We start from the raw sequence: 14,838 nt of genomic DNA on the forward strand, positions 1-14,838 counted from the left end.
CTGATGTTATGTTGTAGAATTTCTTGATTTCCACACAGTTCTAAACTCCTAGTGATTGACTTCTAAAGCAGGGACAACATTCCGAAAATTAAACTGTCGTAGTAATATTCCAATATTTGTATCAGTTATTTGTTGAGACTAACCGCAATGGGTTTATTGTCAACTGGAACCAATCCGAGTATAGTTTAAGAATATATATCCTTTTTGGGACTAATACATGAATAAGTATTGGCCAGTCACAGTTCAAGTGTTAACCGAAAACTTTGAATGTGGAATTTCTTTTACAGGTTCTATCATGATTAATTTTCCAAATGACTTGGACATACATGGGTTTATCGTGAAAACTCCGTTTAAAAATACTAGGGAAATGTGAAATTCAAGTGTTCATTCGTTTGGAATTCAAAGCACATCTCATGAATTGATTTAGAAACTTGACAACACACTGTTGCGCATGAGGTGCGTGATTCTATATCTCCGGAAAATCCCACTGATAGAAATCATAAGTATTAAATGTTAATTGATTGAGGCCTGAAATATCAGATGCGTTTGTCAAAACGAATGACTCCTTTAACAATATTGGGAAAGTATTGTTTAGGGAGAGAACTATGTTAGCAGAAGTTCATAACTAGTGAAATTAACTTCTGGTTTTTAGGCACATCACTTTGTAGGAAGAATCGGATTTGGAATACCGGATTTAGTTCTATTTTACACCGGAAATTGGGATACGTCACCTAGTCAAGAGAAAATCTGAAATCTGGCTGAAATTGACGTGGCAGACAGCTAAAAAACGTTTGATTTCAAACAAAGAACGTAAAAAAGGAAAGAGAACACGACACCGCCAAACTTGTGATTACTAGCTACACTCCCTTGATTATTTTCAAAGCTTATTGAATCATGGGATTGACGATTTCAAACGTATTCAATCGTCTCTTCGGTAAAAAACAAATGAGAATATTGATGGGTAAGATGCACCTTTTAAACATCTTTATTTTTATTAACTTTACGGGATATAAGCTTTGTTGATTTCATAGACAAGATTTACTGCGATACATATTTAATGCCAATTTACGTCTTCAAGTCCATAATAATTATACCTTTATTAATTCGCCGACTTTATACAAAATGTACCTTAAAAATACTTTATCTTCAGGTCCTTTAATAAGCCAATAGCTTCTACTGATCCCTCATTTTGGATTGTATTATATGAAACAAATGTTACCTGCACCTGTATCTCTGAGAGATAGGTATAATGATAACAAGACTCAGCTAATGTTATCAGGAAGCGTCACTCGAACGCACAGGGTGTGTTTGCGTGTCTAAACAAATACATTTAAGTACGACAAACACAGGTTTCGTCTAGAACTAAATCAGTTGAAACGGGATAGGAAAAATCTTTTAAGTAGTTGAAAAGCATCAGAAACCAAAAGTTCTAATAGGGGTCCGGGACAACTAAACCAAGATTTATGTAATCACACATATTCTTTAGTCTTTAGACATAAGGGTACAAATGTACATACAGTTTGCCACTATCTTTGTTTTTAGTGAATTTTTATCATAACTAATTCAGATAGTTGTCTTATTAGCGATCGCAGTACAGCAATTGACATTTATTTAGTTGGTGTTGCAGGGCTATTTGTAAATTGAATGTGGTCTCAGTCATGTAATCACTCTGTGGTCTTATCCTAAACACAAATATTACATAAAAATCTAAAAACTAAGCCGCACTTACCACAAATGAACTGAAGGGTGATTGTATGTGCTCTTGTAAGGTAACTAATTTATTGTCCCCCTAGTGACACCAGTTTATACCCAGAGTTTATACAAGTTGTGAGAAAATACAAAACAGGCAGAACAGTTGAAAGCGGACACAATTTAAACATACGTTTAATTTGCTCGTCTGTATAAACCAAATTATTAATAAAACGGCTATCACAAATGTAACAATGATCGAAACATATTTAAGATTAGCTGCGGAAACGTAGCTCTTATGTCCTTATGTTATTTTTTGACTAATTGCGGACACTGAAATTGAACATCTCGGTTTGATATAATGCATTATAACATAGGCACTGGCTACGGTTACATGGAAATGTAACAATAATAAAAATATTATTGTTACATTGGAGACTAATTGCCGGAATGCAAAGTTGGGTGAGGAACCGATTAATTACAAATGTAACAATAATTACTGAGGCTACGGTTACATTACGTTATTGTTACATGAAAAACAGCAATGTACGCTAGATTGATTAAACTTAAATCTTCTATAGTTGTATTGCTTCATTCTTTCATATGTACTAAACAATACTTGTAAATTAATACTGATAAATAATAAAATATTATTATTCAACAAATGGTACATACATACAACTTAAATAGTTCTACGTATAAATGGTCTTGATGTTTTTAAAGATACTACTCAAGATTAGGAGTGTGACTGTCAAGGGCGAAAAATATAGTTCAATGGTTTTACTTTTTTAAAGTATTTAACTGCACTCCTACTCTTATTACTGTCATTATACTTTGGACCAATTTTGTTTATGGTGAAAAAAATAAAACTTGGGATGCGTTTTAAACGAAACTAAAACAATATCAAGACATTCATTTCATACAGCTTTATAACTTGACGCAAATTGATAATCAAAAGCAAAGTTTGCTATCTGTAACTTAAATACTAAGAAATTCTGTATGTACACGTTTCCGTGGAGGACGTAATTTTGTTCATCAAAAATGTGTCGGACTTTAAAAACATCTTACTGGATTTGTAGAAATTGTCATTGTAAATAAAAAATTACAGTAAATAAATTGTATGTTATAAATGTATGTTATAAATGTCCTCAACTTTTATTATTTAGCACATATTACTAGTCCCATCGTACATTGCTTTTTTTCATGTATCAATAACGCAATGTAACCGTAGCCTCAATAATTATTGTTACATTCGTAATTAAACAGGTCCTCACCCAACCATGCATTCCGGCATTTAGTCTCCAATGTAACAATAATATTTTTATTATTGTTACATTTCCATGTAACCGTAGCCAGTGCCTATAACATATGCCTAAATTCAATATCTTCATTCTAGTTAATGAAAAAAACAATAAATTAAGGAGCTTGGGCCATAAAAAAGAATAGGTTTGTTTGCCCAAACGCTACCTTCCCAGAAAAAAGCTGCCTACTCAAATTCTTTTATTGTCCTGATTTGAAGAAGTTTTTTTTTTAATCAGATAGGCATGAAGACTAATAAACACTCAATACTTCAATTTCTCTTTTTGAAAAAAAAAAAAAAGAAAATGCCTACCTACCTACCCACTGTCTCAACCTTTGGGTTGGGTTTGGGCAAACCAAAATATTTTTAATTGTGGCCTTGGTGGTGAAAAACCCAATTTGATATTTGCTTGAAGGGTGAATTGGAATTAATAATGCAAATGAAAAAAACTATTTCACTCCATTACATAAAAAATTTGTGGGTAAAAAACCAAATTGGTGAATTCTTATCTGGAGCTCTGATATAAGTTGATTATATTTTTTTGCAGTTCTGTGGTATATTTGTGACGTACTACATGTATGTATGCTAGTCTGTGTACGGCTGTCAAGACAAGTTTACCATGTTTAACAATTCATTAATTAGAGCATTTTGAAGTTGTACATCTAATTAGGGACAAAAATCTTCTGAAGAGTTATTTTAACTTTATTTTACATACATGTATTCTTTGATGTTATTTATGACATTTTCTATTAATCATTTATTTGTTTATGCAATTGTTTTAGTTAATTACTTTAATTTTTATTTTAGTTGGGTTAGATGCTGCAGGAAAAACAACAATCTTGTATAAATTGAAACTTGGAGAAATTGTGACAACAATTCCAACTATAGGTAGGTAAATTTTAATGTTCATTTGTAATTTATTTTTGATTCATTTTATTCTGTGAATCCACATTTCCCTATTCCTATATGCAAGGCAAATGCATTTGACAATCAGCATGATCAGAAGTCATATAAATTCACATTAATATATTAATGTTACATAAAAAGAGGTTAAAGATACCAAAGGGACTATCAAAATACTTAAGCTTACAAGAAACTAATAAAACCATGGTAATAAATGAAAATAGATAAAAGACAACAACCAATAATGTGGAAAGTTAATGATTGAGCAACATAACCCCCCCCCCCCCCCACCAAAAACTGGGGGTGATTGCCTTTGCTTGAGAATGGTAAACAGACCCTGCTCTTCATGTACATGTGTGAAAGGTAAATGTACAATTTTATAGAGAATCTTTCTTTTGTTCATGATTTGCAGTTCATTGTATGCTCCCTGATCAAGCAGTTACCAGTAATATCCAAGTTTCAGGTTTCTCTGTAATCATGGTGATATTTTTAAACACGTAATTAATAAGTCAACCTTGACCAGATCATATGAAAATGTTATGCTTTGAGTTCATTAACCAACTCTGAAGCGTGACTTTGGTACTGGTACAAAAATGTGTATTACATGTTATTGTATATAACTATATTCAATTTGGGGTTCTTGTAATAAATTTTAAAGTTGGTTTTCATGCAACAACTCACAGTCACTGTCTGGTAAGCCTATTAGTCTATACTCATTTGGTTTGCATCCTGGTCTGTTATTTTGATAAAATATTTATTATTATATTATGATTAATGCCTTTCTACAATCAGCATTGGTTTTAATATATTAAAATGTTTATTCTTTTATCATTTTTTAATAATATATTTTTTTTAGGATTCAATGTTGAAACAGTAGAGTACAAAAACATAAGTTTCACTGTGTGGGATGTTGGGGGTCAGGATAAAATTAGACCTTTGTGGAGACATTATTTCCAAAACACACAGGTATAGTAATGGAATTGACGTCTACAGTTTGAAGAGATTTTCCTTTTTGATGAATGCTTGTCCTTAAATATACAATTGCGTACAACTTTTTCATGAAGTAGTTTAAGAAGATGTTAAAAAAAACTGCTTACAGTTCAGGTGTTTTTTTCTAATAATGAAAATTACATCAGGCAGTGTTCATGGTACTGGTATATATAAAAAAAGGTCCTGTCACTAGTGAAAGCTTTAACAGAAATTCATGTGTATATTCACTATTTTAATTAGTATATTTTTCATTACCAATTATAATAAGATGTCTCAATTGAATTTTTTAAAAGGAAATGAGAGAAAAAATGATTATAATAGTTTTATTTTTATACTCTTCGATATTTCTTATTTCGGACAATTTTGCATTATAATGCATAATCTCTCTAATAGTAACATAGCTGATAGAAACTAACCATATTTTGTTGACCATTCTACTGAAGAATACATGTAGCCCTGATGTAACAAAATTACAAATGTGTTCAATTCTAAAATAATTTCAGTAAAAAGTTTCTTAAAGTAGGGGAACCAATATTGACAATGTAAGTACCTGTACAAATGTTTATCTATAATTCAAGTGACATAATCTTATTGCTAATTCTTTTCTAGGGTCTTATATTTGTAGTGGATAGTAATGATAGAGAAAGAGCTGAAGAAGCACAGGAAGAACTTTGTAAAATGGTAATTTATTCTTATAGTGTCTTTGGGAACAGTTTTTGTGTCACCTGTGACAAAAGTCATTGTTAAGTTTTCTGCATAAATCAATTTGATAGGAACCATTTGTGATAGATCAATGATATTTTCTATAAACTTGCTCAAAATTGCATTACTATCAGTACATACAAGTTTGAATTCTGTCTAAGTCCTGCCCCAGTCTGATTAAAATCAAACCACTCAGCGCTCCTATTTTCTGATATTTAACCCACGTGACACATCAGAAAAGAGGAGTCACTCTTTTTCACAATACTTATAACTACAAAAGACAGATCAGGTTTGAATTTTGGTTGAATCACTTTTACTGTTCTAGAGTTATGATGTCCCTTCACAAATGGAAATATAGCTGAATTTTTCGTTTTTGTTCTCCAAGTTAAGATTGCCTCAACTAATTGTTATAAAACGTATACATAATGCTACAATGCTTATTACCACAAAACCTAGAACAAGTACAAATTTGGGTAGTATCACTTACACAGTTCTTGATTTTAGTTTCTTTATTACATTACAATGTAACCTGCCTAATCCGACACCTGAGTATTCCAACATCCTGCTCTAAGCAACACATTTTCATGGTCCAAAAATATGCCTATCCTTGCAGAAAAAACCTGTGTATTCCGACACCCTGCTTAATCAATTTTTTTCTGGTCATCCAGTGTGTCGGTTAACATGGGTTACACTTATATGCAAGCAGGGGCATCATATGTGTCCCATGAACACATTACCTATTTATTTTTATGCCCCACCTACAATAGTAGAGAGGCATTATGTTTTCTCGTCTGTACGTCTGTTCGTCTGTCTGTTGGTTCGTCTGTACGTCCCTTCGTCCCGCTTCAGGTTAAAGTTTTTGGTCAAGGTAGTTTTTGATGAAGTAGAAGTCCAATCAACTTGAAACATAGTACACATGTTCCTTATGATATGATTTTTCTAATTTTAATGTCAAATAAGAGTTTTGACACAAGTAACGGTCATATATTCCGGTCATTTGTATAATGTCCGGTAAAAGTCCGGCTGGGCAAAGCATGAAACGGTCATATACTTTTTAGTTTTCAAGGCTTTTTCGGTCATTTTTACATAATTCACGATCTTTTTGACCCAACCTTTTGCCTTTAACATCAACGCATTTCCGGTCATAAATGTGACATGATGATTAATTACTATCAAAACAACACCTACTTCAATACTTTCTAATTTTAATCAAGGCTAATTAATAGTTGGACAGCTGAAATCTACCTGTTCAGGTGACAGGTGAACTATGTTCAGTACCGGACATCGTATAAATTGATCGGTTTATTCACAATTATTTTCTTACATTTCAGCGGTTTGTTTCTAATTGATTTAGTCCAAAAGATTAAAATAATTAGAAATTAGTTTATCGACATGATTTGATGAAAAATTTAAAAAGGTTTTAAATAAAAAAATCGTCAGAACTACGTCGTATGAACTAGAACACGTGTGCGCATGTGCACAGGTGGGAAATTTAATAATGCATCCTACATTTCTTTAAAAATGCTAAAATTATCATTGATACCTGTATCTAACGTTCAATTCAAGTATTTTGTTGAAGAAATAACATGGAAAGAGCTTCTTCTCTCAGTCGTGCTTTGAAACGTACACGGATTTTACGTATCCGTTTATGGTCCATGTTTTACCATTGTCAAGTCAACATCCGGTTGAAAACGAAAGTAAAGTTTTTGACAATGTCATTTTACACAAATAAAAAGTCTAAGGCAGATAGGAGCACGCTGATGTGCACACTTTGAATGATGCACTGCCAATTTAACAGTAACATCCGAACATCAAATTCATAATATATCAAAGTAAAGTGTAAAATCGTTTTTTTTTAATGTAATGTCAATCATTGGAATGGCCATCTGATTACCATAATTGCCTTTTGTGACTAAGTCTTAAGGGATTAAAATCGGGATCAGATATGAAATGTCCGGCTGGCTCAAATATTTTTTGGAAGCCCTGTTTTGACCCCCAATTTCACGGTCCACTGAACATAGAAAATGATAGTGCGAGTGGGGCATCCGTGTACTGGGAACACATTCTTGTTTATTATATAATAAATTCAAAGCAAACATTTGTTCAATAGATTATGATGAATTTTATAAGTATAGTCTCATGTAAGGTGTAATTCTTTAAGGCCAAATAAAATTAATTAGTAGATTTTCACCCAAATTTTTGAAAAACATGGGGCGGGTGGGAGGATTTTATTTTTTAAATTTTATTTCATATGAAACCCTTGTCACAAATTCTTCATACCGCGGGCTATATGCTAGTGGAAAACAAGCTTGTATAATGTATATATATACATGTTGTATAAGGAATCTGACACTATTTTTTAAACTCTTAAATAAAAATCCCTGATTGGCAACCACTGTTATACATGCAATTGCCCCTGTAGAAACCTATTTATAGTATACATCAAAGGGAAGAGAAATGCTCTCTTCAGTTGGACTAGACCTACACCAAATTTATTTTGCTTTCTAAGCAATGGTAGTCCACATAAAATCAATAAAATGTACTGGTACAATTGTATGCAACACAAGTATTATGAGTACAAAATAAAATGTAAACTCAGTGTGGAAAGTAATTATGATGTAAAACATGAACTTAACCAAAAAGTAGTTGTTGTTTAATGACTAAATTGAGGGTATTGGGACAGTTACAGAGGGTGTTTGCTGTTTGTCAACAAAAACAACAGCCATGGGTAAATATAAGGGAATTAAAATGCGTGTTTGTCAACTTTTTTTCTCAATATACCGTCATAAATCAAACAAATTCGTGCTTGTGTCAATTTCTTTAATCCAGTCATGTTTTTTGTACCAATTTGTTCTACGATTCTTGCGCTTTGGATATCATTCACAGCCCAAATTTCCTGACACAAAGTCATCGTATAAATAAAGAAAAAACACGGTTTTGATTCAACTGTGACTACCGCAATTTGCGTTAAATGACGAGGCGTTTTACTTGTTACTCGAATATTTCATGCCCTTCTCGTTATCAATCTCTATTCTCCCTAGATGTTGTCATCATTGAGCAGCAGAATATGTCAACTCAATCATATCTTTATTAGATTACTCGGAGAAATACAAAAACGAAATTTGAAACAGGAAGTGTTGAATGAAACGAAATTAGCGATGGTTCCCGGTAACGGACATGATAAAATCCGGAAATCGTATTTTTTTTAAATAAAAAAAATCGGGGCGGGACGATTTCAGAGGGGCGAGCGGGGATGAAAATCTAGCAATTAATTTTAATTGGCCTAACATAAAAGGGAAAACTAAACTTGCAAAAACATTGAATACCAAAGACAGCACTTGACTAAAGCACTTCACACTTTGATTTTATTAATTAACTTAATTAAAATTATAATGGTTGAATATATATTTTTTTTGTAGTTGCAAGAAGATGATTTAAGAGAAGCAGCATTACTGGTATTTGCTAATAAACAGGATTTACCAAATGCTATGACAGCAGCTGAAATTACAGACAAATTAAAGTTAAACACATTTAGAGGCAGAACAGTAAGAGACTACCTTATACATTTAAGTTGTTACTAAGGTGACATCACCAATGTGACATTGACCTAGGATACAAAGACATTTTTAGAAGTTTTTATACGACCGCAAATTTTGAAAAAATTTTCGTCGTATATTGCTATCACGTTGGCGTCGGCGTCGTCGTCGTCGTCGTCGTCCGGCGTCCGAATACTTTTAGTTTTCGCACTCTAACTTTAGTAAAAGTGAATAGAAATCTATGAAATTTTAACACAAGGTTTATGACCATATAAGGAAGGTTGGTATTGATTTTGGGAGTTTTGGTCCCAACATTTTAGGAATTAGGGGCCAAAAAGGGCCCAAATAAGCATTTTCTTGGTTTTCGCACCATAACTTTAGTTTAAGTTAATAGAAATCTATGAAATTTTGACACAAGGTTTATGACCACAAAAGAAAGATTGGGATTGATTTTGGGAGTTTTGGTTTCAACAGTTTAGGAATAAGGGGCCAATAAAGGGCCCAAATAAGCATTTTTCTTGGTTTTCGCACAATAACTTTAGTTTAAGTAAATAGAAATCGATGAAATTTAAACACAATGTTTATGACCACAAAAGGAAGGTTGGTATTGATTTTGGGAGTTTAGGACCCAACAGTTTAGGAATTAGGGGCCAAAAAGGGACCCAAATAAGCATTTTTCTTGGTTTTCGCACCATAACGTTAGTATAAGTAAATACAAATCTATGAACTTTTAAACACAAGGTTTATGACCATAAAAGGAAGGTTGGTATTGATTTTGGGAGTTTTGGTCCCAACAGTTTAGGAAAAAGGGGCCCAAAGGGTCCAAAATTAAACTTTGTTTGATTTCATCAAAATTGAATAATTGGGGTTCTTTGATATGCCGAATCTAACTGTATATGTAGATTCTCAACTTTTGGTCCCGTTTTCAAATTGGTCTACATTAAGGTCCAAAGGGTCCAAAATTAAACTTAGTTTGATTTTGACAAAAAATGAATCGGTTGGGTTCTTTGATATGTTGAATCTAAAAATGTACTTAGATTCTTGATTATTGGCCCAGTTTTCAAGTTGGTCCAAATCGGGGTCCAAAATTAAACTTTGTTTGATTTCATCCAAAATTGAATCCTTGGGAAAATTAAACTTTGTTTGATTTCATCCAAAATTGAATCCTTGGGGTTCTTTGATATGCCAAATCTAACTGTGTATGTAGATTCTTCATTTTTGGTCCTGTTTTCAAATTGGTTTACATTAAAGTCCAAAGGGTCCAAAATTAAACTAAGTTTGATTTTAACAAAAATTGAATTATTGGGCCTCTTTGATATGCTGAATCTAAACATGTACTTAGATTTTTGATTATGGGCCCAGTTTTCAAGTTGGTCCAAATCAGGATCTAAAATTATTATATTAAGTATTGTGCAATAGCAAGTCTTTTCAATTGCACAGTATTGTGCAATGGCAAGAAATATCTAATTGCACAATATTGTGAAATAGCAAATTTTTTTTTAATAAGAGTTATCTTTCTTTGTCCAGAAAAGTAGGCAAGAAATATCCTATTGCACAATATTGTGCAATATCAAGAATTTTTTTTTAATTGGAGTTATCTTTCTTTGTCCAGAATCAACTTAAATCTTTGTTATATACAATATACAATGTATATACACTTTTTACTACCAACTGATAAATTTAAATAATCTTTACCATTCAGTGATAACAAACAGTTTTTTTACATCTTAATATTTTATGATGTATTTAAATGAGTAGTTATTGTTGCAAACTCCATTAGAATATTTTAATTGAGATTAGTTTTGGAATAAGGGAAAGGGGGATGTGATTAAAAAATTGGGTTGGAATAAGGGAAAGGGGGATGTGATTTAAAAAATTGGGTTCAATTTTTTTCATTTGAAATTTCATAAATAAAAAGAAAATTTCTTCAAACATTTTTTTGAGAGGATTAATATTCAACAGCATAGTGAATTGCTCTAAGAGAAAACAAAAAAATTAAGTTCATTAGAACACATTCATTCTGTGTCAGAAACCTATGCTGTGTCAACTATTTAATCACAATCCAAATTTAGAGCTGAATCCAGCTTGAATGTTGTGTCCATACTTGCCCCAACCGTTCAGGGTTCAACCTCTGCGGTCGTATAAAGCTACGCCCTGCGGAGCATCTGGTTGATCCTGCAGTTCTATCAACACACTTGTGGCCTTGAAATAGTGTTTAACAATATATATAAATTAAGTCAAATTGAAGTCTTAACCTTTCATTTTTCACATTTTATTCACAATTAAAATAAATCCCTTTACTTCCTAAGTCTATAAAAAAGTTTAATAAAATTGAGAATGGGGAATATGCCAAAGAGACAACAACCCGACCATAGAGCAGACAACAGCAGGAGGTCACCAACAGGTCTTCAATGCAACGAGAAATTCGACCACCCGGAGGCGTCCTTCAGCTGGCCCCTAAACAAATATATACTAGTTCAGTGATAATGAACGCCATATTAAACTCCAAATTGTACACAAGAAACTAAAAGTTAAAATAATACAAGACTAACAAAGGCCAGAGGCTCCTGACTTGGGACAGGTGCAAAAAAGCGGCGGGGTTAAACATGTTTGTGAGATCTCAACCCTCCCCCTATACCTCTAGCCAATGCAGAAAAGTAAATGTTCTCTTTAGCAAGTTAGCTGCTGCTCAATACAATAAATGTTGTTCAGTTACATCATCTGTCTTTCTCAGATGTATTGTTTTTTGTTCTTTGTCAGTGTTTTCACATGTTTTACTTGTTATGTTAGAGTTAGATAATTAAAAATCATACCAAATATTTTTACTGATGTGGATTCATTTAATTTCGTCAATTACTTATACCAACTTTCATCCTGAACATTCATGAAATATTTGCCATTGGATGCTAAACAATCAGCAATCATTCAGATACCAACTAAATCCCTGAAAAGAATCAGATACCAACTAAATCCCTGAAAAGAATCAGATACCAACTAAATCCCTGAAAAGAATCAGATACCAACTAAATCCCTGAAAAGTAATGAATCCACAGGATTTAAGGTTTGCTGAATCATTATAAAATGCTCATCTATTATAACGTTTCTTTTCAGTGGTATATCCAGGGAACATGTGCAACACAAGGAACAGGGCTTTATGAAGGACTAGATTGGCTATCAGCCGAACTATCAAAAAGATGAATAAGACAATTTTTTTTTTTATCTGTACATATTTATGTGAATGTTGGGTCCATGATGACTGGTTGAAATCTAATTTAACAGTAATGAAAAATAACATTATAAAGTTTGTTCCTATTGTTAATAACAGCCTTTTTTTAGCGTGGTGGCCTAGAAGGTCAACGGAAACAAAATATAATTTGTCAAGCAAAATCTTTCATTCTTCTTTTAAAACAAAATTATTATCATACAGTTACGATAGCACTCATAAAAACAAAAACAAATAGTGTTTGGGTAAATCAATCCTATTTATTGGTAGTAGGTCATATATAAAAAAAGTCTAAAAAATACTATTTCTGATCTTACACCCCATTATGAAGATCTAGAGATGTCTTGTCATTGTCATAGTCCTCGGTCATATTGCAGTTACAAGTGACTGGATGGTTTCACAATAGTAAACCATTGCCAACTTTTAAAGACCACACACTTTTGCATGCAGTTACAAGTGACTGAATGGTTTCACAATATTTAACCATTGCCAACTTTTAAAGACCACACACTTTTGCAATACGTGTAGTATAATGGTATAGGGCTGCCAATGATGTTATTGTAGGTGAATAAATAGACTGCAAGTTTTTGTAACTTTAAAGATTTTTCGGCATTTATTAAGGAACTGTTTGTTTATTGAGATTCTAGACAGTATAGATCAAAAAATTTATTTTTCATTATATGTTGATGATTCAGTTTTCTTTGTATTTTATGATAGAATTGAGTAGCATTTTTGGTTGGAGAGACCAATTGTGGTTTAGTTTTGATTTAAAGATTTTTTAGGGTGCTATAAACAGTTTCTTTTAAAAAACTAGGGGTTATTCCCCAACTAAAAATAGACATGGTGGGAAGTCCCTTTTTATCAACATAATTGGTGAAAAAGTATCATGTTTTTTGTATTTGGTTGTAAAGATATGTTAATTAACTTCAATTAAAGCAGATTGAATGATTAAAATAATTTAAAAAATTAGATTAAATATACATGTTTTGAGGGGAGACAACACTGTAAACAGTCTGTTTTTTTGGCAGTGAAAATTGAAAACTTATTTGCAGCCACTGAAGCTCTTTTCAGGGCAGGCGAACGTACCCTGTAGCATGAACTTTTTGAAAGACCAGGTAAAAATCTATGAAATTCATACAACTTTGATTATGAAAAATGTGCAGGTATCATGTCTTCAGGGGTGTGGACATGACCTGATTTCAGGTTTTTTAAGCTTAAATTAGGCAATGTTTTTCCCAGTTTCTCTGGATAAAACTTTTTTATACTATTAAAAGTACACTTTTTTTTTATTCCATTATAAACTAGAGAACATTCTGATTCCAGTGATATCTAGTTTTATACAAGTATCTTTATTAATCAGTCCACCACTAAGGGTCACTTATACATGGTCCCTCAAATTATGACGTCATAGAAAAAAACTGTTGATTGCACCCTTAGTATGAATATCTCTTGTCAAAATTTGTATGGCTGAAGGGGCCAGAACTTGCACTTTTATTTAGTTTAAACGTTTCATTTTTTTTCAGTTTATATGGAGTACATGTATTTGCCTTTAAGTTCTTCTTGACATGCTTTTAGCATTTTTATAGTTTGATTTTGTGTCTACCTATAAATTTCATAACAGTAAGGAATGATAGAGGTAAGGCTACACAGCTTTACTCATTTCATAGAACATGGGCTTTTTATTGAATTTTAAAGGATTTTTTTTCTTTACTTTGTCTTGACAAGAGCTTTAGTTATATGGTATTATTGTTTGAAAATCTTACACCATTTTGATTAATAATGGAAGTCAACAATGTATTAGTTTGTGATATAATGATCAGTTAAAGGGAACCATCAGTGGCAGGTCAATGATATTTGGTGTGCAATTGTATTAAAATTTTCACATCATACTTGTATGGAGATTATTAGACATTGCCCCCTAATTTATGGTCTATTGCCTCTGAAACTTATACTAAGTTTTCAGGGGAAACACCTACTGCGAGGTCAATGATATTAGTTTGAATATGTATAATTGATACATCTCATTTTTACAGAAATTATTTGGCACTACCCCCTTAGTCATGATTTAATGACTTTGCAACTTTTGAGAAGTTTACAAGTTTGTAATAAGGCCAGTTTAAGATGAACCATTTTCATTTCATGGAGATAAAAATATTGTGTTAATGTTAGCTTATTGGCACACACTTTAATAGTTTGATAAGTCAATGGTATTTGATATGCAGTTGTATTAGCATTGGCATTTCTTCTTTCATCAGAGGTTATTAAGGAGCAGAAGAGCATTTATTGTGTCCAATTTTGATCTTTATTGTATTGCTAGAGAAATGAGCTGTAGTAACACAGATATCAATGCTGTCATTGTACATCTATCCTGAACTTTGATAATCCACAACTGCTTGAAAACAGCAGGTCATAATTCAATCAAAGATGCTAAGATTGGTTTAAATGACATGAAGTTATGTACATGCTTTTTGACGAGCCTGCGACTTTTGTCGCAG

The 14,838-nt window shown here is 32.3% G+C and overlaps 1 protein-coding gene across 1 annotated transcript; it reads left to right on the forward strand.

Annotated features, from left to right (window-relative positions):
* The first annotated feature begins 698 nt into the window (after positions 1 to 698).
* LOC143079260 (ADP-ribosylation factor 4) lies at positions 699 to 12,426 on the forward strand. The gene is made up of 6 exons (XM_076254503.1): positions 699 to 961; positions 3,797 to 3,877; positions 4,749 to 4,858; positions 5,492 to 5,563; positions 9,004 to 9,129; positions 12,232 to 12,426. Exons 1-6 carry the CDS (start codon positions 895 to 897, stop codon positions 12,316 to 12,318), a joined length of 543 nt encoding a protein of 180 aa, XP_076110618.1. The 5' UTR covers positions 699 to 894; the 3' UTR covers positions 12,319 to 12,426.
* Positions 12,427 to 14,838: the final 2,412 nt, after the last annotated feature.

This window comes from Mytilus galloprovincialis, chromosome 1 (assembly GCF_965363235.1).
Source record: "Mytilus galloprovincialis chromosome 1, xbMytGall1.hap1.1, whole genome shotgun sequence".
Taxonomy (NCBI): Eukaryota; Metazoa; Mollusca; class Bivalvia; order Mytilida; family Mytilidae; genus Mytilus; species Mytilus galloprovincialis.